General features: G+C 48.1%; 1 protein-coding gene across 1 annotated transcript in view; it reads left to right on the top strand.

Moving 5' to 3' along the window:
• SPOCK1 (SPARC (osteonectin), cwcv and kazal like domains proteoglycan 1) overlaps positions 1 to 23285 on the top strand; it is a 508761-nt gene that overhangs the window by 346735 nt on the left and 138741 nt on the right. The window contains exon 4 of the mRNA XM_036897747.2: positions 6486 to 6600. Coding sequence (XP_036753642.1) covers positions 6486 to 6600 — 115 coding nt within the window. The remainder of the gene's footprint in view (positions 1 to 6485; positions 6601 to 23285) is intronic.

Below are 23285 nucleotides of genomic sequence, written 5' to 3'. Positions count from 1 at the left end.
GGGAAGGGACAGCCATCTCCATTGGAAGTGGACAGACCTGATTTTGAGTACTGGCTTGGCCACTTATGAGATCTATTTTATAAATTACGGAGCATATTCCACCACCACTTAACACGTCCTTTTCTAAAGTACGTCTAATCATTCTTAGATTGGCTTCATCCTTTATAGTAATGGAGACAATATTTCATGACTGGATGTCTTGTAATTAAGGTAACCATTTCCCCTATAGATGTTGTTATAGACTCAATATTTCATATGTTGAAGCCTTAACCCTCAGTGTGGCTGCATTCAAAGGGGGCCTCTAAGGAGGTAATTAAGGTTAAATGAGATCCTAGGGGTGGGGCCCTGCTCCTGTACGATTGATATACTTGTGAGAAGAAACATCAGAGTGCTCACTTGGGGCACCGAGAACAGGTCATGTGGGGACATGGCGAGAAGGCAGCCATCCGACCGCCAGGAAGAGAGCTCTCCCCAGACACTGACCATGGTGGCCCCTTGATCTTGGACTTCCAGCCTTCAGAACTGAGACATGCATGTCTGTTGTTCAAGTCACCCAGGCTGTAGTGTTTTGTTATGGCAGCCCAGGAACACTAACATAGATGGACCGTCAAGTTGTTTATAATTTTCCCTTATTGTAGACCATTAAGAGGCCCACTTCTGCCTGACATGTTGACTTGCTGCTTCAAAGGATGTTTCTTTTTTTCCTTTTAATATTAAATTGTTCATATATACCAAAAATTTGACGGGATAATATAATCAATTCCTATACAGCCATCCACCTCTATTAAACAACTGTTATCATTTGAGGGCACGGCTAAGTAATGGCCCTCCAAAAAGCTTATACACAGTCCCCCCCACAGCATGCACAATAACGTGAGAGAGAAGGTGCTTTTAGTTTTAACGCAGAAAGAAAGGAGTCCTTAGGTCCTCAGTTTGAAGGGAAGAGAAAATATCTCTTCCCAGGAGGGGTATCTTCAATCAGATACATCTTTTTATCTTCTGCCCGTGTCCTTGTCCCTCCATGTCCCTGCCCACTCCTGCGCTCCCATCCTTGGGCACCCATGTTTAGGCATCTGTATTACTCAACTATTTGTCCCATTTAGACACATGGCCAATAGGCCCCTCATTCAGCCTCAGAAAATGTGGCCAACCCTTTGATTTGAGAGCTGAAAATCGTGACAGAGGCTTTCCAAATGCCATTCTTCTCTGGTTCTAGCAAAATTCTGTGGGTGGCATCCTCTGTTGTGTGTTCTGTGAGGCTCTGTAATCAGCTAGTAAACAAGCCCCTCAGGCAAGGAGGGAGGCAAGTTGCATGCGCAAGTTACCATGGGAACAGACAAGCTGTAGGGAATGTTTGGTGTCTTAGTTTGATGAGGTTTTAGCAGTTGGAAGTAATTTCTTTGTCAGTCATGCATTAAGTCACTCCTAATGAATGACTGGGAGTGTCAGTTGCTCTCAGATGAACCTTGGGTGAACACATTTGGGCAGAGAGCAATCTTAAAAGCAACAAGGGACAACAAACATCCATTAACGTGTCACCTTTTTGCAAATCAAGTGGCCTTTTGTCTGAGGAAGTTTCAGGGGTCACCAGAGGTGACCACAGGTTCTCATGGCTGTTTCTGACGAAGTCTTTGTTTATCAGTCTCCTCAGGTAAGCTTGTCTCTCAGAATCCTGTGCCACTTAGTGTCCCCAGAGGGGGCACACAGGCCCCTCCAAGGAGGAAAGAGGGCTCCCTGACCACCCGGACCTCCACTCTGACTTCCCTCATTGGAGGGAGAGAGTGTGCAGAATACCTGTTCTTATCAAAGTGCCACATTCCACGTTGTGTATAAAGGGGTCTCCTCCTACCGCCTCTCCACCAACTTCAGCAGGGGAGGGCAGGCCAAGGCCACCAGCTCCTGCCCTGTCCATGGTGGCCGTGGCCCCCCAGCGTCCTCCCTGTGGCTTCAGGCCCTCCGTGGTGAGGCTGCTGGTCTCTCTCGTCTTACCCCTGTCCCTGTCACCTCTGCTGAGCTGTGAGCTCCTGGAGGCCAGGTAAGCCATCCCATGCACACTAGAGGTGCCAGCCTCCATCCTGCACAGAACAGACACCCTGCACACATTAACGGAATAAACATAAGACAGTGTCACTCTCTCCGGTGACTCTCAGGAATGCTTTGATCAACCACAAAACGGAGCGTCCCGTCACGCCAGCAGCTCTGAGGTGTACCCTGTCGCACTGTTACAGGGGTTGGGACCCTTTGCCAGTGAGCTTATAGGATGTACCCTAGGACAGCAAAAAGGCTTGAGTATTTTAAAATCAGTGTAGCTAATTAAAAAGCACCTGAAACTGAAAAACACGTTTAGAAACAATTAAGATAATTAAAATATCACTGCCTTAATTGCAACCAAGCAGTGAGCTTAAAAAATAAAATTAATTTTAAAAAATTACAAGGAGACTGTAATTAATTGGCTTTTAATTTCATTATTTATCAGCTTAACAAATCTCTCCTTAATTCATTCTTGTTCTTCTTTGAAAAAAGTTTTGGAAGAATTATTAAACAAATTAATTGGACGTAGGTTATGTACCAGTTGACACCTGGTTGGTGTCTGTGTATGGGCAGGAAAGATGAAATTACCCTTCCGTGGGTACTGCTGTGTGCCAGGCACATTGTCCCACTCAAAGCCACCAAAATCCTGCAGGCGTTGTGATAGAAGAGATTAAGGGGACTCAGGGCTTTGCCATGTGGGGCTCGCTGCATCCTATTACCAGGCATACGTGGGGAGAGAGAGAGAGACGCTTGGAGCACAGCCTCCAGAAATCATTAGCACCTTGACAAGGTAGCTTCTAGCCTTGTCCGGCATTATCACTGGCACTCAGCAATCCTGCTCCCGGCCTGCACAGTTTCCCTGCACTATATTAAAGGGCTTCTCCAGTGCCACTTATTATTCTGATCGCTTATCATTCCCTTTACAAAGTGGAGCCACACAGCCCTGTCCAATACGACCGCTGGGTGCTTTTCAAAAGGACTGCCACCGTGACCTTTGGGGCTACTAGGGAGGGCATTTTGGGGAGGCCACATTTAAAGGGAAATGACACACTCCCTTTACTATCCTCTTCTCCTTTCCATTCCAGTGTTGCTGTTTTTCAAAACCAAAGGCACCCTGGTGATTGAATAGATGCTGACAGCTTCACTTACTACCTGCTTTGTTGTTCTGTGAAGTTCATTGACTCTAAGTAATTTGCATACATGTTTGAACTATTCAAACCCTGGTCAGTTAATTTTTAGCAGACTTGATCACTATATGTGACTTGTATATGGAGTTAAATGATTTTTATTTACTAGTATTTTTGGTGTGAGTTTTTTTTAAGAAATGTTAGCTTCAAGAATCAGAGGAGGGGTGGTCTATAGTAGTTAGCCTAAAGGTAGGGCGACAGGGCAAGGGCACAGAAAGAAAACTGAGCAGACTACAGTTCAGTTTACTTAGTTGGACGGTTGCTGCATTCAGAGGGAGAAGGCAGAGGGCATGATTGCCCAGGGCCGGGCACCTCACCTTCTGGGGCAGCCCTGGGGCTGGGGCTGTGTGTGTGGCACAACTGGGACAGTCCCGTGTGGCCCAGCCTAGGCAGCACCAGGCGCCCTGGCTTCCCCTTACTTTTACCCCTTAAGTTATCTTCGGCCCTGAAGGCCTTCCAAGAAGATGGTGCACCTGGGCTCTGGACTTGGTGTGCAGTGCGACCCCAGCAGTCAGCCTTTTAAGGGAGCTCCTAGGTGACTCTCATGCTGCCGGCATTCAGGGTGAGAGGCTCGGGGTCTGGAATCAACTGCCTAGGTGTCAGATACCCTCTGCTCCTCTCGCCAGCAACTTCTCTTTAAGATCTTTATTTGTGAAATGAGCATATTAACAGCAGCCACCTCCTTGGGTGGTGCTGAGAATTAAGTATGATAATCCAATTAGAGGGCTTAGTTCGCTGCCTGCATGTCAAAAACTCCGGGTGTTAGCTCTTGTTCTTGCTGTTATGAAGGCTTATTATTCACCCTGGGAACACAGAACAGACACAAAAAATTAACAGACGGTACTTAACATGTACCAGGGCTGTTTTAAGCACTTAAAAAAATGTTAACTCATTTAATCCGCATGGCAACCAAAGCAATGGTAGATACTGTTATTAACCCCATTTTCCAGAAGAGACATTGGTATCTGGGGAGCCAGCATCAGACTCCGAAACGTGGGCCTGGAGTCTGTGCTCCTCCCTGGTCTGCTCAGCTCACTGACTTGCCTTAACTTTGCACTGCCCACTGAGGCCATCGGGTCACGATGTGGGCATCACATGTTTGTGTTGTTGGCTGCAGAGCCATAGAAGCTCAAATTCGGCCATCGAGCTTGTCGTGTAGTTCTGCAGATCTTGGCACCCATCCCCCTAGGGCACCTGTTAGTCTCCATCTCTGAAATGCTCCCGTGAAAATCCCAAGGGTTCAGTGGCACTGCGCACCCATCAGGTACATGCCTCGGCTGGTCCCTGTGGCCGGGGCTGCCGGTGGTCTGCTCCCCAAACTTCTTGAGATCTTTCAGCATCCTCCTTCATCCTGCGGTGGCTGGAAGCGTGGGAAGGGCCTGCATGGCCATCAGTCGTGGTGATCTGAAGGTTGGCTCAGTGTTGGCGGAGCTTTGGAAAGCAAGTCAGAGTTGGCTGGACTGCTGCTCTGGGGCTGGGGGAACAGGCGAGACGCAAGGAGAAGGTTGCTGGCCTGAGGCCACCACCGCCTCCTGGCTTCTCATGTGGATGTCCCCAGGGCCGAGAGAATTCCACCTGGGACCAGAAAGTTCCTGCTGCAGGCCTCTGGCAGGCCCAGCCTAGGAGGACCCAGGGTAGACGCAGCCCCCTGCCGCTCACCTCCTGGAGGCGGCCCTCCACTTAACAGCTCCCTGCGAGCCCTCTGTCCCAGGGGCTATAATCAGCCTCTCTTTTTACCTTGCAACCATTTTCCTCTTTTAAGCTCCACGCTCATCCTCTGGGAGGAGGCTTGGCCATGTGACTCCCCTGGGACCAGGACCTGGTCTCACTCACCTGATTGGCCTAAGAATGCCCCCTGTTTCTGTTCACAGCGGCCGAGGCTGCTGCAGTCGAGGCAACGGTGCTGAGCCGTTCAAGCAGCAGGAAGGCCTTGGGATGTTGTGTGTTGAGGTCCCTGGAGAAATTCCCAGCAGCCATCTGAAGAAAGTGATGTTGAGATTCTGGATCCAAGCGGGCTGAGAGGAATCATGACTTGCTCTAAGTGCAGACAGGGCACAGTTGCTGAGGGACCTGGCGGCAGGGACATAGCATTTCTTACAGGGGTGTCGCTATTCCTGCACAGGGTGCTGGTTTGTTTAACCAAATGTTTGCATGGGTAGGTCCTGGAAAAGCATCATGTCCCGTGATTGCAGAGAGCAGTTATGGAAGATTTACTGCCTAATCAGCTTTAGGCCCCAGAGCTGGGAGATGGCACAATTGCTTTTGTTTTGCAGAGAATTCCCAGAGGCTTCTCTGCCAGGATGAGCACGTGCACCTCAGCAGGCAGAGTGCTATCAGCTGAGGGCCGCTGCTCAGCCTGTTCCAGGAAATGTTGCAGCGTCTGAACTGCGGTCTTTGGAAACCCTTTCTCAAATTAGTTAAATCAGCTCTCCCCACAACCCCTCATTACTCCTGCCTACAAACCACACTTACAGTTGGGTTGAATTTCCATGGTTGCCCAGACATGCCTTCCCACACTGGCATGTGGGGGTCGCCTGCCTAGATGGCTTTTTCTGTCTTTGTTTTTCAAAGTCCTACTCATCCTTGAAGATCCAATTCACAGATTAATGCATCATTAATCCTTGCCCCAGAAATTGATCTCTCTCTTCTCTTGAGCTCTGTCATTATTTTATATGCTCATCATGTCATGGCCCTTACCTAATTCTGCCTTACACAATAAATATTTGTGTGTAAGCTTTTTTTCTCTCCATATTACATTATAACTTTGTGTGGCATAACACTGTTGCACATCCTGAAGTTCTTCACAAAACTTAAAATGGGTTTATTTATGCCCAGAGTGTGTGTGATTGAACTGAAGCCAAAAAACTCTGTCCTCAAGGACTTGTTATAGCATAAGAAATAAGTAAAATTAGGCATGAATGAAGTCATAAAAAGCAATTGCAGACAAATAACCAAAGAGGGAAGAGTAGCTCTTGGTCCTTGGGGTATGTAAGATCCTAAAGGATTTTAAAAGTAATTCCTGCTCAGAATGAAGATGCTGCAACTCCCTAAAGCACAAAGGAATGGCTATCCTGAAGTCGAAGAATATGTTCAATAGGCACACGATTCCCCTTGGTTTCGGTTTCATTCCAAGGCCCACGGCCTAAGAAAATAGCACCGAGTGCAAACACATGGTCTGTTTATTCCCCACTCACTTATTGAGGAGAAATAGAAATAGAATTTCCCTGGAGGTCCTAACCCCTCTCTTCTTGTTCTGTTTTGTCTCAGCCCTAGACCCATCCAAAGACCCCTGCCTGAAGGTGAAATGCAGCCCGCACAAAGTATGTGTGACCCAGGACTACCAGACTGCCCTGTGTGTCAGCCGCAGGCACCTGCTCCCCAGGTAAGGCAGGGGCTGGGAGGTGCTCTTAGCTGGCAGATCCGGGGGTACCTGGTCTCTGGGTGGGGGGCAGGAGAGAGAGAGCAAGCAAGTGTTTGCATAGCGTGTTTTTTATATGGTATTTTATATGGTATTCGATGCCTGCACTCCAGCTGGGGTATGCATCTCAGCACTCAGACACAGATTTGCAAAAAATTTATTTGACGCTGAGCAGGTGAACAGAAAACCCCCCTTCTTGGTCATTATAGAGGCACTGGCTCCTCCCAGAAAGACCTCAGGACCCTGGAAGCTCATAGCTAAGAAAACAGAGAATATTTAGTGTCCTGGTTGCCACTGACATCCTCACTGTGGTAATCCTCTGAGGTCCCTGGAGGTCTGGGGGCCACCACACCGCCTTCCTTCTGATAATGTGTCCTGCTGCTTCCTCGGGGTGCAGCACCTGAGAGCTCGTCTTCCCCCGCCCAGTGGGAGGGTTCCCCCTCATCTTCAAGGGACCTAAAGGTTTTGCTTCTCCCCTCACAACTCCTGGCATTACCCATCCATGGGGCTTAGGCTTTTACAAATGACAGAAACCAGAAATCTGAATTCAGGCTGAATTCAGGCTGCTTCTGCCTTCAGTCCTGTGAAATTACTGGAAGCAAGGGGACTCACACATGCACACACACACACACACACACATACACACACACACACACATGACAGGCTTCCTTTAACAACGGGGTTAGGAGGAGGGGGTGAGGGCAGAGGCCAGTTGAGGGCCTGCTCCGCGCCCTCCCTGTGCTGCCTGTACCATGGAGGGCTGTAGAGATGCAGTGTTGGAGTCATGCACAACCAGCTGCACTCTCCCCTCGCTCTGCCATTCACCTGTGCCGCACTGACCTCAGGCAGCACACAGCCTTTCTCGAACACAATTCCTGCTGAAATCTGCCTCCCACCGCTTTTGGTCATTAGTTACAGCTGACCTTGGGACCTTGCAGAACGGGTCCTCTTCCATCTCTCAGTTCTTAAAATCTGAGCTGTGCTCGTGCCTTTGGTGCTCCGCTTGGGACATGTTTTAATTTCCCTTAGTCTTCTAATGGGTGCCGTCTGAATGCTGGGGAACTGGGTCCTGGCGCAGCAGAGAATCAGCGCCCCTAGGTGCCGAACAGCATGGAACCCAGCGCACAGCCCCTGTACCTCCACACACCTGGCTCCTGCAGCTACAGAACTAGCCTCTAAGCATGCCAAAAATACTCAACCTATGTCTCTGTAAGGCTGAGATGCGAAGTATTATCATGTGCTTTGCTCCTCCCTCAGACTGGAGGTCCTCCCTGGAAGCACTAATAGATCTCCAGGCTGTGCTGGGCACGCTCTGATTACCTACATTCTTGAACTCTTGTAGCCTTTTTGCCAAGATGGTATTTACTTTTGTCTCCACTATAAAAATGAGAGAACTGAGGCAGAGAGAGGCAATAGAAAATTGCTCGTATATCTTGCAAGTGGCAGCCGAGATTCAAAAGCTAGATTTGTCTAACTCCAAAGCTTTTGTTTTTCGTCACTACCATGTGTTGGCCTCTGCATTCAAGTTGTCCTCGTTTATGTATTTACTCCTTTCATTTAACAAAACGGTATTGAGTACCTACTATTGCCAGGGTGTGTTAGCCACTGAAGCTGTAGAGGGTAAACAAGAGATCTTATTCCTACCTTCAAGAAAAATCTAGTTCACTGCAGAGTAGAATGTAAAAAACAAAACCAAAACCACTTTTTTGTGTGATTAGAAATTCCTTTTAGGGCTTACGTACTCTGAGAAAACTATCCTAGCTTCTCCTGCTAGGCATGATCTCTTCCTTCCCTGAAGGAAGGCAGATGTGGCCTCTTTTGCTGCCAGTGCCCGGATATGCGTTGGGATGGCACAGTGGTCTACTTGCCCAGCTGTCTGGTTTTGTGTGTGTGTCTGGTTGTGGGTGGAACATGGAGAGTCCGTTGTCTGTTTCCTCCTAGGATATAGCCCTTCTGGAAGTGCCAGAGATTTTAAGCTTTAAGCTCAAATCTGTATGAGGCCGAGGCAGCAACCTCATTGGTATTCAGGCATATCCAGGTGTACATGGCATTTGTCTGGACATGACGTGTTTCTGTGTTGGAAGCACAACTACTTTTTTGCTTGTGTGAATGTGTAATCCTCGTCTCCCCATCTCCTGGTGGACACAAAATTACAGGAATGAAGAGCACTGATTTGGAATCAAACCAATCTAGGTTCCGTTCCCAAGCTGACTATTCCTAGCTATGTGACCTTTCTAATTTGTGCTGCCTCATATATAAAATGGGTTTCATGAAAGCGCTTACCCATTCCTCCTTCCCATTTGCCAGGATGCATCCTCTAGGGATTCTTACCAAGGGGGTTTATAGGGAGTACATTTTACTAACCCCTGCATAGAGTATTTTGTGCATATGTTTGTGTGAGCATTCAATAAGGAAAAATGTGTAAGGTTCATAGTCCATTGTCACATATGGCAGCTGGTCTTCCATTACCACAACACTTAGGATAATAGTCATTACTACCGCCTGAGCCATTCTGGAAGGTCAGCCAGCAAACCCCAAAGCTGCATGCTCCTGAAAAAAAGTAGCTCCCTCCCAGTGCCCTGCCCCCGTCTCGGTCTCAACAGGACGGCCCCAGGAAGCCTGAGGTTTAGTGCCAGGATCATAGGGTCATTCCTGTTACCCACTTCGTGACTCACAGCAGGTGAGGACTAAGAAGGTGATTGCTTTTCTGACGAGAGGCTCCATTGTTCACTGGAAAACTAGCCCAGAGAGGCAGCTTTGGGAGGTGGATTTGGGAGGATTCTGGAGTGGGCCTGACCCTGGGGGGGCTCTGCAGTGGCTTTCTCTGCAGTTGTGGGGCCAGCCTCCTTCCCGTCCCTTTCAGAGGCCGAATCACCCGGCCTGTCCTGTCAGCCTTCCTCGTCTTAGGGTCTTGGACAGCTTCCCAGATGAAACCTCTGTCCTTCCACCTTAGACTTCAGGGGTCCCCTCTGACCAGGAAATCATGCTGACAACTCTATTTATTCATCAATAAAGGACGTACATAATCCTTCTGTTCCTGAAACATCTGTAGGTAGTCCCATCAGCCAGTCTGGCCTCTGCAGCAGCCCAGGAGGCAAAGCCCGCGTGCCGGGTAGGCCACAGTGCACGCACACGCAGAGGCGGCCGGGCCAGCCTGAGGCTGATGAGAGGCTGCAGGCGTGGGCTGTCTTTGCAGGTGGATGGAGGCAGAGGACAGGGAACAGACCAATGAGAGGGTTTCATCTGCTTTCCTTGCCATGGGGATTGAGGGAGGGGAGAAGCTGTGTGGCACACCCATCTGCGACTGCAGAGCGTTAGGGTGGACAGACAGGCAATTCCAGGGGGTGCCGACTGGGGCACCCAGCCCTGCCTCTGCTGGAGTTCTCCTTCATTCGGGTGGGTGGGATTTGGGGTTGGATTTGGTTTCACCTCGAGGCCTCATCGAGACTCACTCTTCTTTGCTTCATCTCTTCCTACTGTTAGGCAAGAAAGGGTGACTTCTCGGTGGTGTGGTCATCCCTGAGGTTCTCCCAAGTGGCCGTTAATGGACAAAAGTGTAGGCGCAGGCAGCCTGCAGTCAGAAAGCCTTCTCTTAAATGAATTTTTAAAATTTTCTAACATTTCTGATATAATAATAATTGATGCTTATTACAGAAAATACTGAAAAAATATAAAAGTGAAAGGAAACAGGAAATAGGCAATGGTCTAAAAACAGTAATTAAAACATTCCAGCACATTTCCTTCCATTCTTTCTGCTAATCATAGGTTTTGTCCATTGTTTTTTTTTTTTTTGGTCAGAGCAAGTGGTACCTATCCTGTAATAAAAATTTGTATTGAGCTTTCTTAAAGTAAATTTATAAATGAGGATTTTTATGATATACAACTCTATAGATATAAATTTTAATGATTGTGTAACATACTGGTATACAGAAAAATTTTTTATACCAGACATTGTATACCAAAAAAATGCACTAGAAACAGATCATCAACCTAAATACAAGAGCTAATAAGATTATAAAACTTTTAGAAGAGCACAAGAGTAGTAACCTTGGATTTGACCAAGATTTCTTAAATAGGACACAAAAAACATGACCTATAAATGAGAAAAGAAAAGAAAACCAACAAAATGATGTCATCAAAGTTAAAAACGTTGATCTTCAAAAGATGCTGCTACAATAATAAAAAGACAAGCCACACTGGGAGAAAATATTTACAAACATACGTCTGACAAAAGATTTGTATCTAGAATATGTAATGAAAGCGTATGTCCATACAAAGATTCACACATGAGTGTTCATAGTAGCTTTATTTATAGTAGCCCAAAGCTGGGAACAACCCAAATATCCATCAACAGGTGAATGGATAAACAAATTGTGGTACATCCATGCAGTGGAATACTACTAGGAATATAAAGGAATACGCTATTGGTACATACAACAGACTGGATGAATCCCATAATTATGAGAAGAGAGACCACATAAAAAAAGGTATATACTGTATGATTTCCATTTATATGAAATTCTAGAGAATGTAAGCTGATCTTTGGTGATGGAAAGCAGATCATTCATTGTTTGTCTGGGGGTGCAGGCTGACGGGGTGTCTGAACATTCTTTAAAGCTTGAAAATGCAAAATGGATCCTTAGGGAAACAGTCAAGTCAAACTCTAGTCCTCAATGCCAGAGATCCCACTGGCAAATGGTTTGTTTGGGGAAGAAGAGTTTTTCATACAACCAAGTTATTCTTCCAGACTTAGGTTTTTAAAATATTTTCTGAGGCTTTGTAAAGAAAATGACCGCTTTAGGGGTCAGAGGGGTCCAACCTGCAGAGGGCGCTGCTCTCAGGGATTCACTGCCATTCGGGATGTCTAGTCCTGATTTATTGTTCTGGGCGGGCAGGAGATGGGGGGTGGGATTCTCCCTGCAGAGTAAGGAACATTGATTTTACCTTTCTGCTGCCATTGATTTTCATTTGGAGGATGGAAAATTGAAGCATTTGTTTTAAGCCTTCCAGACAAGCCACATTCGCACATTCTGCAAGTGTGATGTGAACGGGAGGAAAGGATATCAAGGTGGGACTTGGAATATCTGAGGTACTCTTGGAAGTCTTCTGGGAGTGGTGGGAACTAAGCCATTTTTAAATAAGGAGCCGACAGCCGGTCTTCCCAATGGGCTGGGCTCTCTAATGTGATGGCCCTTTATCTTCCCTTCCTAATTATCTGGAATAACAACGACTTCTGTGCACAAGCAAAAAATTCAGATCCAGTCGAGCTTCGTGGTGTAGTAGACCAATCTGAGAGCTTTCTGTCTTTCATGTGAACTTGGAAAAAAACCATCAAAGTGTTTGAGGTCAGAGAGAAGCACATCACAGAATGTGCCTCAAATACCAAACTCTCAGAGGATATTTGAAAGGATGACGGTTATTTCATCTCAGTTTTGTTTTACAACAAAGTACTGCCTCCTGCTACAGGGGCTTTGAGTGGGTTGATTATACATACACATGTCTGTCTCAGTTTGGAAGGCACATGGCCACGTGGAGGGCAGATGATTCCTCGGTGTTGGAAGGCTTTCTGGTGCTTCACAGTTCCAGGCATTGCCAACTCGCAAGGCATTCAGATTTATGTAGCTCATACCCTTTCTCCATGGGGCCCCTGACTTGTCTTGCATTTTGTTTTAACCTCCAGGGATCTCCACTTGCCATGGTCTTGGTTTGGGTAGGGTACTAATGAAAGCTGGGTGCTATTTCTAGGCTGTTTGTGGAATTAGTGCCACTGAGATTAGGGTTTGGCTTCCCTTATGAATCAGTCACCTTTATAGGTAGAAAAACCAGCACTGCAGTTGATTGTCTTGCAAATACTGATGGGCCCAGGGAGACAAAGGGAGAGCAGTTGGTTTAAGAGATGCCACCCACTCACCGCCTACCGTGTTAGGCACACTTTGCTGAGGGGATCCTGCGGTCTTCACGCAACAGTTTACCAGGTCTGTGCTGTGATCCCCACTTTACAGATGGGACTACTGAGGTTCTGTAAATAACTCCCTTATTGGGACAAGGCTGGTAGGGGCCGATTTGGAACCAGAACGGTGGGAGGCCACACAGCTGCCTCTGCTACAGAGACCTGGGCATGGGCTCCCACCGGCTGTTTGGGTCCTCTGCCAGCCAGCCGGCCTGTCTGCTGCCAGTCCTGTGCACAGACCCGAGCCCTTCTCTCCCCCTACAGAGTGACTGGTGGGGACGCAGGTATTGACCCTGTTTCCTCCCTTCTGTGTCAAAAGCAGTAATTCTGGGTTCCCTTTTCCCCTTTGTGGTTTTTCTAAAAGTGGTCATTCAAACCACATGTCACTTAACCAGAAAGGTATTTAATTACTTTAAACTGCAAACTTGTTATTTATTTATTTTTAATACCAGAAACACTGTATGCCTCTGCCTGCAAGGACGCAGCTGCTACTGGGGACTTCAAAGAGCAAAATTTTTATGATTCAAGCTAGCCAGTTACCTTCTCTGTTCCTTTGTTTTGCTCCCCTGAAACTGAAGGTATTGATTAGACAAGCATGATGACGTGAGCAGCAGAGAGTACAAAGCAATTCATGATGGCCATGTGAATGATGGTGCGGAATTTTTAGTCCCCTGGAACAGGGTGCACGGAGTGAGAGGCACATCTTACACTGCAAGGCAAACTCAAAAGGCAAGTTTTATTAACACATTAAAAATACAGCGAAATCATGAGTGCCAGTAAAATTTACCAGACTCGTGTTTTGTCCCGCCTTGGTTTCCCTTTGTTTATTTATACTTTTAACCACACTGCAATGCCAAAGCAGTGTTGTCTGTGATGATGGGGGGTGGGTGAGGACAGGGTTACCTGGCAAGGTCTCCCAGTCAGTCTAGTGGCATCCTGCCCGGCTGGGCAGTTTCTGGGTGTGGCTCTCAAGGACCAGAGCCTCCACCCTACCATAGCCCTCGCCTGCACAGCCTACCTGGTGGTCAACTCCTCCCAGGTTGTCCTACTAGGGAAGTGCGCCCCTTCCACAGGGGGGAGCTCATGTATTTCTAACTGACCCCAAAGCTCTGGCTTATTGTTCTTTTCTTTTTTTTTTATTTGAGCCATGTTCTATCTGCAGGAGATGGAGAGTGTTTTATGGTTGTGAAATTCACAGAATATGTATGTGCCCAGATGCAATGTTGCTGGAGAGCTAGAAAGCCAAGTGTGGAGCTGGGAATGGCTGTTGACAGGGCCTGGGACCGACTGGTTGACTTTTGCCGAAGTAAAGTTGACATGATACAACAGTTCTGGGGGTACAACACAGTGTTTGGGCATTTATGGACATTACAAAATGCTCACCCTCAGAAAGCATTGAATGCGGTGGCCTGCTCTGCAGCTCTGCTGGGTGGGCTGCAGTTGCTCTGTTTATTGGTGTCCTCGCATGTTAAGGTGTGTACAGAGCGGCATATTTCATGCATTGGATTTAATTGGGTCAGAAAGAGGAGGTTGAGGCGGATGTGCCAGTTTTGAAGAGTTTATCACTAGCTGTGATTTCCACCATGGCTCAGGGCTTGTTGGGGAGCAAACGTGTTAATCATTATATTAGCATGTCCGTCCGTCAACACAGGAAACACATGTGCCCATGCCCCCCACCCCCATGCAACCCACTAAAGGTGTTAAGTTGCCCACACATTCTGGGTGGTGCTTTATAGCATCCAGGGAGGGGAGTGTCCAGGTGGAGTAAGTCCTATGTGGCTCCTCACAGATATATCACCATCTTTTACAAAAGTGGTTTGATTGAATTTTCCCACTGTCACTAACTTCTGTTTTAATTTTTGAAACCTCTTTCCTCTGTTATTAATAAATGTACCAAAGGCTTGCTTGCTTCTGGGCAGAAACTCCTCAGGATCTCAAACTCACAGGTATGCAGTTTAGACATTCTATATCAGAACTAAATTAATAAACTGTGAAAGACATTCCTTATGACTATCGGGCACTATAGTAGGGCCCATCTGGGGCCCCGACCGTGCAGGTTCTGGGGCCAGAAAATGGATGATTTAGAAGGAGATCCGAGGCTGTCTTTAGAAGTACTTTTGTTTTAAGTAGAATGTTCTCAAGCTACTGTTCTGACTTCAATGTTCCTCTTGGAGAGGGTGGGCAAGGGCGGGGCCTTCCCTGCACAGAGGGACTGAAGACATGAAAGTTAATTAGTTTGGGGACCTTGGTAGCTGTATGAAGCACTTTCTTAAATGATTTTAATGGGCATACGCCCAAGTGGATGTGGCTTTATTACTGAGTTGTGAAAGGCGCCCTGCCGGCCTGCCGAGTCTGGGATCCCGTTACAGCTGGAGGTGCAGGTGTGTCCTGCTTCGAGCCCAACTGCAAGTCCAGCTTGGCATTACCTGGCAGGAGGAGATGGTGACCCTGGCACAGGCCTCCCAAGGCTTTGAGGAATTCCCAAGTGCAGGGCAAAGGGGCAGCGCTGCCCTCCAGCCTGGAACTGGGGTCTCTCTCCTGGCAGATGCCAGGGAGGCCGTCTGGGAAGATGGTGATGGATGGCTTTAGGGCTCAAGTCCCTCCTGTCATGATTTTGGCAAGACTAGCTCTGGAAAATGGCTCACATACACCAGTGATGGTGGGGAAAAGGTCACCAGTTCAATTCCACCAAGTCGGAGTCTGTGATAATCTCTCCATTGAACAAACAGTTACGGTGACCTCCATTTGCCAGAGACTGCTGTGTGTGGAATTCCATGGTGAAGGCACGTAGTGTATCCTGGTGGAGATTAAAGTCTACTGGAAAAGACAGATGAAAAGAAATTAAATATCTAATTAATTGTGATAAGCATTAAGTTGGATAAGAGCCGGTGCCATAAGGGAGAGTCACTTTAGCTTGGTTGAATGGCGAAGGCCTCTAGGGAGGTGAAAGGGGACCGATGCCTGCTGGGCAGAGAAGGGAGAAGTGTTCTCAAAGGAGGGAACGGCCCTTGCAAAGGTGCTGATTCTGGAAGGGGAAGAGGCTTGGTGTCCTAAAAGCAGTGATAGGAGAGACGCCTCTGGAGCAGGGAGACGGTGAATGAGGTGCCGGTGGCTGCCGGAGGCTGGAGAGGGAGGCAGGGCCGGACCCTGCAGGGCCTTAGAGCTGTGGTGCGGGTTTGCCTCTTGGGCCAGTTGAGAAGGGACGCCTTGTGTGGCTTTCAGTAGGAGCATCACAGAATTGTATGGCTTAGGATGCACTGTGTTTTCAGGAATTCTTGTCCTTGAAGCCAGAGCTCCCCGTGAGAGAAGCTGGAGGAGGGCTGTGCGTGTGCGTGTACTCACGCCAAGATCCTGAAGACAGCCTCTTGAAGTTCATATCCAGGAGAGGAGATTGGGGACACAGATGCATATAATCTAAGCTAGAAAATACCATGTCCCGTGAAATAAAGATCCGAGAAGGGTGCAGCCATTCCCATGTGCGGCTGGGGCATGGGGCGGGGCGGCAAAGGGCCAGCACCGCCTGGTGCTTCCTAGTGCTCCCGGGGGGTTACGAGCATGAGCACTCTGGCTCAGGCACAGTGTGACCTGCTCAGTGCTGCACAACCGTCACGTGGCCGAGCTGAGGGACTGGGGAAAGGCTGCCTCCGAAGCCCATCTTCTGTGCAAGAGCCACTCTGTCCTCGAGACACTTTCCTGCAGGAAACCTCTATTTCCTCACCACTTGATTACTTTAAAATGCCCACTGTGGCACTGTGACATGGACAGCAGTAAGCACAGTGCTGGCACATAGTAGGTGCTCAGTGCAATATGGTCTCCCGCTGAGCCTCTAGTTCTGCCAGGAACAGATGGAGAACCACCCTGGCTAGCCTCACAGAGTTGCTGAGGTCTACATGAGCTCGCATGTGCAAAGGCCTTGCCATTTTTAATGTTCTAGATGGTGTCAGTTGTCATGCCTGCTAAGCTCTCTACTGACAGAGGGCGCCCTCCCTTCCTGTTGTGCTCATCCCACTTACTTGCAGTGCTCAGATTCCCTGTGGAGTGCAAGCTCAGGTCTTGGCACACTGTGGGTATTCACAATGTATTTAATGGATGAATGAGTCAGTTAAGTCAAGAAGGAGCTGGAGATGCAGGCCCAGGCTGATGTACTTCATGTCAGCTGAGTCACAAAGCAACGTTCCAGTAAGGCCAGGACTGTGCGTATCATGTGAGCAGAGGTGCGTCCCATTTCCTTTTGTGTTTTGCAAAGAACATGCCATTTTCCTAAATACCCAGAAAATGCTCACAGAGTGCCCAGGGAACCGAGATGTGACGAGTCCTGTTCTTGGGAGAGAGCCTCCTAGTGCAGACTCCGCATGCCGGCCTGGTGGCCTGCTGCTATGGGGCCCCATCTCTGCCCGCCTTTCATCTGTGCTAAGTGACCAGACACATCTAGAGGTCAGCTATCCTCTGGGACTGCAGGCTGGGCCTTGGGGGAGATGAGGTAGCCTCTGGCTTACAGGGCCCTTGAGGCTCCCAGAGTGGGAGGTCTGTGTTCTTCAGAGCCCAGAGGAATGGCCTCTGAATCTTCCATCAAGAAGGAAAACAGAAAGGGGCACAGACTGGGACTGTCCCTGCCGGCCATCACAGGGATGGCTTGCCTCACTGTCTTTCCGCAGCTCCTCTGAGACTGTCCTAACTTCATCTCCTGTTTCATCCAGGACGTTTGCAGACTCCAGAACCTCTTCTCTCTGAAGCCTGACTCCTCTGGCCCTTGGCCCATGGAGCTGACCTTCCTGCCCTTCAGAATGAGACAGTTCAGAGCCTCCTCAGGCCCTAGTGCCCGTCCAGCCAGGAGGAAGCCTGGGAAGGCAGCAGGCAGCCTCCTCGTGGCCACCTTCTCTGTCCTGGGGAGAAGCCTGGGGCAGGGCTGCTGGCTGATGAGCAACCTGCCCCTGAGAGGGGGCTTGGGCCCACAGCTGTGTCTCTCCTGTGTGTGCTCACGATAGACTTGCAAACTGGCACATGCTGAGGTGACATTTGATTTCCTGATAATCTCCCCACTGTCCAGCTTAAGCAGTTTCTCCATGTGCAATTTTTTTTCACCTGTGTTCTGGGGTGAAGGTGGTTTGTTGGTCTTAATAGCTCCATTACTTATGAACCTTTGGTGGTGTATCCAGGTGCTTTGCTTCAGAGCAATACCAGGCAGATATCTGCAGAGCGGAGGGTAGGCATAAGGGGGTGATGCTCACTGCAGGGGCCTGTGGGATGGGAGTGTAAGTTGGTTACAACATTTCTGGTGGGCATTTTGGCTTTATCGACACTATGATTCCATTTCGGAGAACCTATCTCATGGAAGTATGTAGAGATACACATAAAGATTTATATCCAAGGGTGATCAGTACACTTGATTACAGTAGTAGAGACGTGGAAACAGATTCCTCATGTCCATCCATGGAAGAAAGCTTACACTGATCATAGTATGCCTTTCATATAATCCCCTCCCTCTAAGGGACCTCTTCTTGAATGCCTGCAGTTTGGGGAGCCTCCCCCCCGAACCTGAGATGGACCCCATGTTTGGACAGCTCTCATTCGCCGTGTGAGGTATCCTCATTACACCGAGTCAAAGGTTTTCTGTTGGTCACCCCTGCACCTTGGTCCAGTCCTCTCGGGGGTAGCGTCGGAGCTGCTGCTTACCATTCCCTGTGCCAGTACATTCCTGAGCACCTTGTCTCTACATGGGAGCTGCTGGGTACCTCGCTGACATACCCCAAAGTGGCTCGTGATACAAGAGCCCTGGGACACGTACGAGGACTGGGAACAACGGGCAGATGTACTCGGAGGCAGGGGACTGAGACATCCTCGGAGGGGAGTGGCTCTGGAGCTGGTCCTGGGGAAAGGGGGAGGGTACTGGCAGGAGAAGATAAAGTGCTGGAGAAAATGCAAGGCTGATGGAGTCAGCCCTAGCTCCTGGCCACCCACCCAGAAAGTGCCCTGCCCATGAAGGCCGCCGAGGCGAGCAGGAGCTTGTCAGGACTCCGCTTCTCTCTGTGCCCCTGACTGCGACGAAGGCTTCCAGAGCAGAGGCGGTCGTGATGCTGGTGTGGCTGTAGCTGCCTTTCACAGCACTTTTGGCACACGACCCAGTTGGACAGTTTGTCCATGAAGGTGTTCAGCTCCTCGGATGCATGTCTCTATCAGCCTCCACCTGTCTCTGGGCCTGTCCTGAAAATAGCAGTGCCCCCCCCCACCCGCCGCACCCCACACCACCTGCCTGCTCCTGCTTCACTTTGCTAACTGGCTCTTCCTGTGGCAGATCTCACACAGCCTTCCTGCAACAGGGGCTTTGCTGCTGGTGACTAGCCAACAGACGCAGGTCTTTTTCTCTCGCATGTATGTCCCATAATAATTAATTGCTCCCCAGGAACACAAGCGAATGTCTCCTAAGTCGATTAGTGCAGCAGAGCTGAAAGTGGAGCTGCATGTGCTTGCACTCACCCTCGTGTGCACACCTGGGCTTACCAACAGTTAGCCGGAAGCTGTGTCAGCAAACCCTCTGTTCTTCTGACCCCTCCTGCGAATAGTCAGAATTATAAATGCTCAGGGAGGGAGGCCAAATGAAATTCTCTGCCCTGGGCCTGCTTGCTTATCATTTGATTTTTCTCCAATTAGCGTGTCCATCGCTAAAGATTTCCTCTAAGGTCTCAGAGCTAGAAAGGGACCTCCCTTTCTCAGCCCAGCTAACTAGGAGGAGCAACAAAACAAGAAATAAAATGGGGATGGCGAAAGTCAGTGAGTAATATGGCAATTTCCTTTCTGCTCCCTTTTAGGAAGAAATGGATTTCAAAAATACAGAACACCACTATCTGTTATCCTAAGTGAATAAAGGAAGCTCAACTCTTCACTTCCGTTTCCCTAACACCTTGCTGTTACACTGGCTGGCTTGGCACTTTTCCTTAAGAAAGCAGGATTCTAGCCGGGGCCTATTTATTTGAGTGTGTGTGTATGCGTGCCTACGTGTGTAAACTGCTTTTGTGTGTGGGTCTCCCGGTGGCCATGCTCATTCAGGAAGCTACACTTGAAATTAAAACCCCACTCTCTCTGCTTCACAAAGGCCCTTGGTGCCAGGGCTGTACTCTGTCACTCTCTTAATGGAGGGTGACTGTACCCACAGTCTCCAACCAGTTAGCAGAATTTACATGATTGCATCAGCCTGCTAATATTCATGATCTGGTGAGAAAACATACAGGGCACTGTGAGTTTAGGCTAGAAGGAGGTTTGACTAGATCCCTGGATATATATAGTTGATTTCAAGTATAAGGACACTTGATTCAAGCAGGTAATGTCCAGAAATGTGAGAAACACCAGCGATCTGGGTTTGTGATCTGGCGAATTCTTTTCCTTCATGTCCTTTGCCCACTGGCCACACAAATTGCTTCTGGCATCCTTAAATGGAGAATGGCTTGGGAGGATTCCTGAAACAAACAGCAGATTTCTCGCCGGGTAGGGATTTTCTTGGACAAGTTAGCAGTCTGTGAGAAACCTCAGTGTCTATGAAGGTGTGAATAAGATATGTGAATAAGAATAAATACAGTTAAGGTAACACCTACCCCAAATACATTCAGCCATTCAGAATAATGAAATGGCATTATGCTTAATCATAATTGTTGCATATATGTTATAGGATGTGCATTTAACCCAATGCCAGCAAGGAACTCTTTGCCTATTTCCAGCACATAGTAGGTGTATAGTAAGTGTTTATTGAAAAAATTAAGACTAATTCTAGATTCCTCTCTGCATTTGGAACATTTACACCTTCGGTTTTGCTAGCTTTGCTTAAACAGAGATTCAAAATTTAGTTATATGGAAATTTAGTTCATATGTGGGGATCTGTCCCCTTGATCTTCTTCATAGAGATCTTTGAGAACTGGTCAGGGGGCTTTTACTAGCTGAGCTCCCTTTTTCCCAGCCCTCCTTTCAGTACCTGGGAGATAGTTCTTCTGTTTCAACTACCTTAGCTTCTTCAAATACTACTGGAGAAATGGAGGCCTGGCAGACAGGTGTGGTTTCAGCAACATGCATTTCTTTAAAAAATTCGGAAAAGGCATTTCTTTTAAAATTTGAAACAAACTCGACCACTAGTACATAGTTGCAAGTAATACACGGTCAAATGGTAGACGCAGAGAGTAACCGGGCAGACATTCCCTTTCTCGTATTTTCAGTCCCACCTCACTGAGGCTGTGTTCCGTCCGAGTCAGGGGTAGCATGTGCCTTCTTATTTTCAGTTCATTTACACAAGCACCTACAGTGTTCTTGGAAACTCTGTCCTGGCTTTTGAATCTTCTCATGGAGGAAGAGAAGATGCTTCCCAGCTTTCCTGGCCATTGAGTAGCTTGGGTGAAAGGCGTTGGAGACTCCACTGGAAATGAGCCATAGTTCAGAGGCTGACATCCACACGCACCCAGGAAAACGGGCATGCTTTTGGAATTGCATCCATGCCAGGCACATATCTTTTTGGAGACCCTGATTCTGCTCTAAAATTTTATGCACTTTTCCCACGGGTTTGAAGGTGCTTTAGAAACCTGGCTTGGTGATGGTCTGGCAGCATGCCTGGGGACTGACAGCCCTCTGCTGCTCCAGGGCCTGCCTGTCCCTTCTGATGCATTTGAGCCTCCCTCTGGAAGGCGTCACAAGCCTCAGCCTCCTTACCTGGGTCAAGTCAGATGGGGTGAAGCCATGCAAAGCGCTGGCTCTTCTGTGGTTGGCAGGCGAGCTGGCCCCGGGGATTGCTGCTCTCCCCAGTGGCGGGGCCCCACCCCGCAGCTCTGCCCTGCCCTGCCCATGAAGTCTCCCCAGCTCACTGGCCAATGCAGCCCGCCATGTTCTGCCATAACTTTCTGCTACTGGGGCTGTTGGGTGGAGTGAATAGGGCAGTTTGGATAAAGGGCTCACAACAAGGCCTGCAACGTTGTGAGAGCTCATAACATGTTGGTCATTACTGGTGGTGGTATCAGTGATATTGCCAGAAGAGTAATACATCCTCAATACATGGTAAACTGCTTTATTCTTAATACAGATTTCCCTTTTAGATTTCAGCCCATCTTTGTGCCATCCGAGTTCCCAGGGGCACTTAGGGTACTCCGAGGCACACAATAGTTATCTCTAATACACATCTGCTTCTTAGGAAAATTAGACTCTCTTTGGACAGGATCTTGTGTCTGGGACCTTCTTCACTGTAAAAAGGAAGGGGGCTCAGGAGCCCATGGACACCAGGGAGGAGAATGTCTCGTGTGGGAGCCTGTCTCTCTCATCAAAGCAGTTTTTGTCAGTGACACAGGCCATTATGCTCTTCCTGTGTAATTCTATGACTTAGTATAATGACTCAAATACCCCTAACAATGGAGGAATTACAGCATTGTTTTACATGACAGATTATTTCAATGGTTAACATGTTTATCATTTCAATTAGCATTCATTATTTTGTCTCTGGTTCAAAATAGCCACCATGTCAACTGTCTGTAATATCTTCCATCCTTGTTTTAGAAGCAATTAGTTCTGATTTTGCAAACAAATTCAATCTTGTTTTGGAGTGGGCAGTTTGATATTAACATGAGAGTAAAATGCATGTAATGCTGGCTGCCAGCAAACAAATGCGGTGATGACTGGGAAGGGATCACTCTCGGGTGGGCCCTGCACGCCTCTGAGCTGGCGGGTCTGCCATTGAGGAGGTCCACAGAGAAGGTCCTGTGACCGGGACTGGGAATGTAGGACTGTGTTTTCCCCTCCTGTAAGGTGGGGGTGATGAGAGCATCTACCTTCAGAGCGCTGTTGTGTGTGAGGGGGATCAGGGAGGCGTGTTCAGGACCTTTATGCTGGCAGGTGGGAGTCATGCAAAACAACTGAAATGCTGCTGCTATTATTTATTATCTGGCATTGCTTTCCACTTTCACCAGCTCTATCTGAAGTTGTGCAAACTTGCTCAAATGCACAGTATGCTGAATGAAATGAAGGGCCCTTCTTCAGTAACTGAGAGGAAAAAATTCTATAGATACTCTTATAGGTACACCAATTCTGTATATACTCTTAGCATCCCCTACTGCATCATTAACCTATTTTTGACACAGATTGTTGAATTTCATCCTTTGAGATTGATGTCAGGAAATTTACACCTGCTCACATATTTATTGCTGAAAAAACTGCCCTGCAACTCTGTCCTGCCTCTGTGTTGCTGTGGGCCCTGACTGTGGCCCTCCTCTGCCTGTGGCCAAGTGAAATAGTGGGTCACAACTGATGTCATCAAACACTGCCTCAGTGCCAGCCGCGGGGAAGTGGCAGGGTATGGGACCAGGTTTGAATGGTGAGGGTAGGGATGTCTACGTGAGGAAAGGCAGAGCCAATGGAAAGCAAAGGCAGGAAATGCCGACGTGTGAGCCTGAAGGTTAAGGCTGACATTTCCAGAAAGCTGGGCGAGAGCACCTTGGCCTGAGCAGTCGTGGTCTGCTCAGTTTTGCTTGGAGCTGTTGGTATCTTACAGGAGTGTGTTCATAGTCCAGGCTGCTACCGAGGGTGAGCTGCTCTCGTAAATAAGATGAAAATTAATACTTTCATTTTCATAGTATACTTTGCAGAAATCCTCTGAGTGGTGTTCCAAAGAATTGTTTGGGAACAACGTCAGTCTTTAAATTGAGTGTATCAAGATGTAATGCTGTGCAGTGCTGTTACC

The sequence above is a fragment of the Manis pentadactyla genome, chromosome 13 (genome assembly GCF_030020395.1).
Source record: "Manis pentadactyla isolate mManPen7 chromosome 13, mManPen7.hap1, whole genome shotgun sequence".
Classification (NCBI taxonomy): domain Eukaryota; kingdom Metazoa; phylum Chordata; class Mammalia; order Pholidota; family Manidae; genus Manis; species Manis pentadactyla.
Note: the sequence above shows the minus strand (reverse complement) of the source record. Positions and strands in the feature narration are given on the sequence as shown.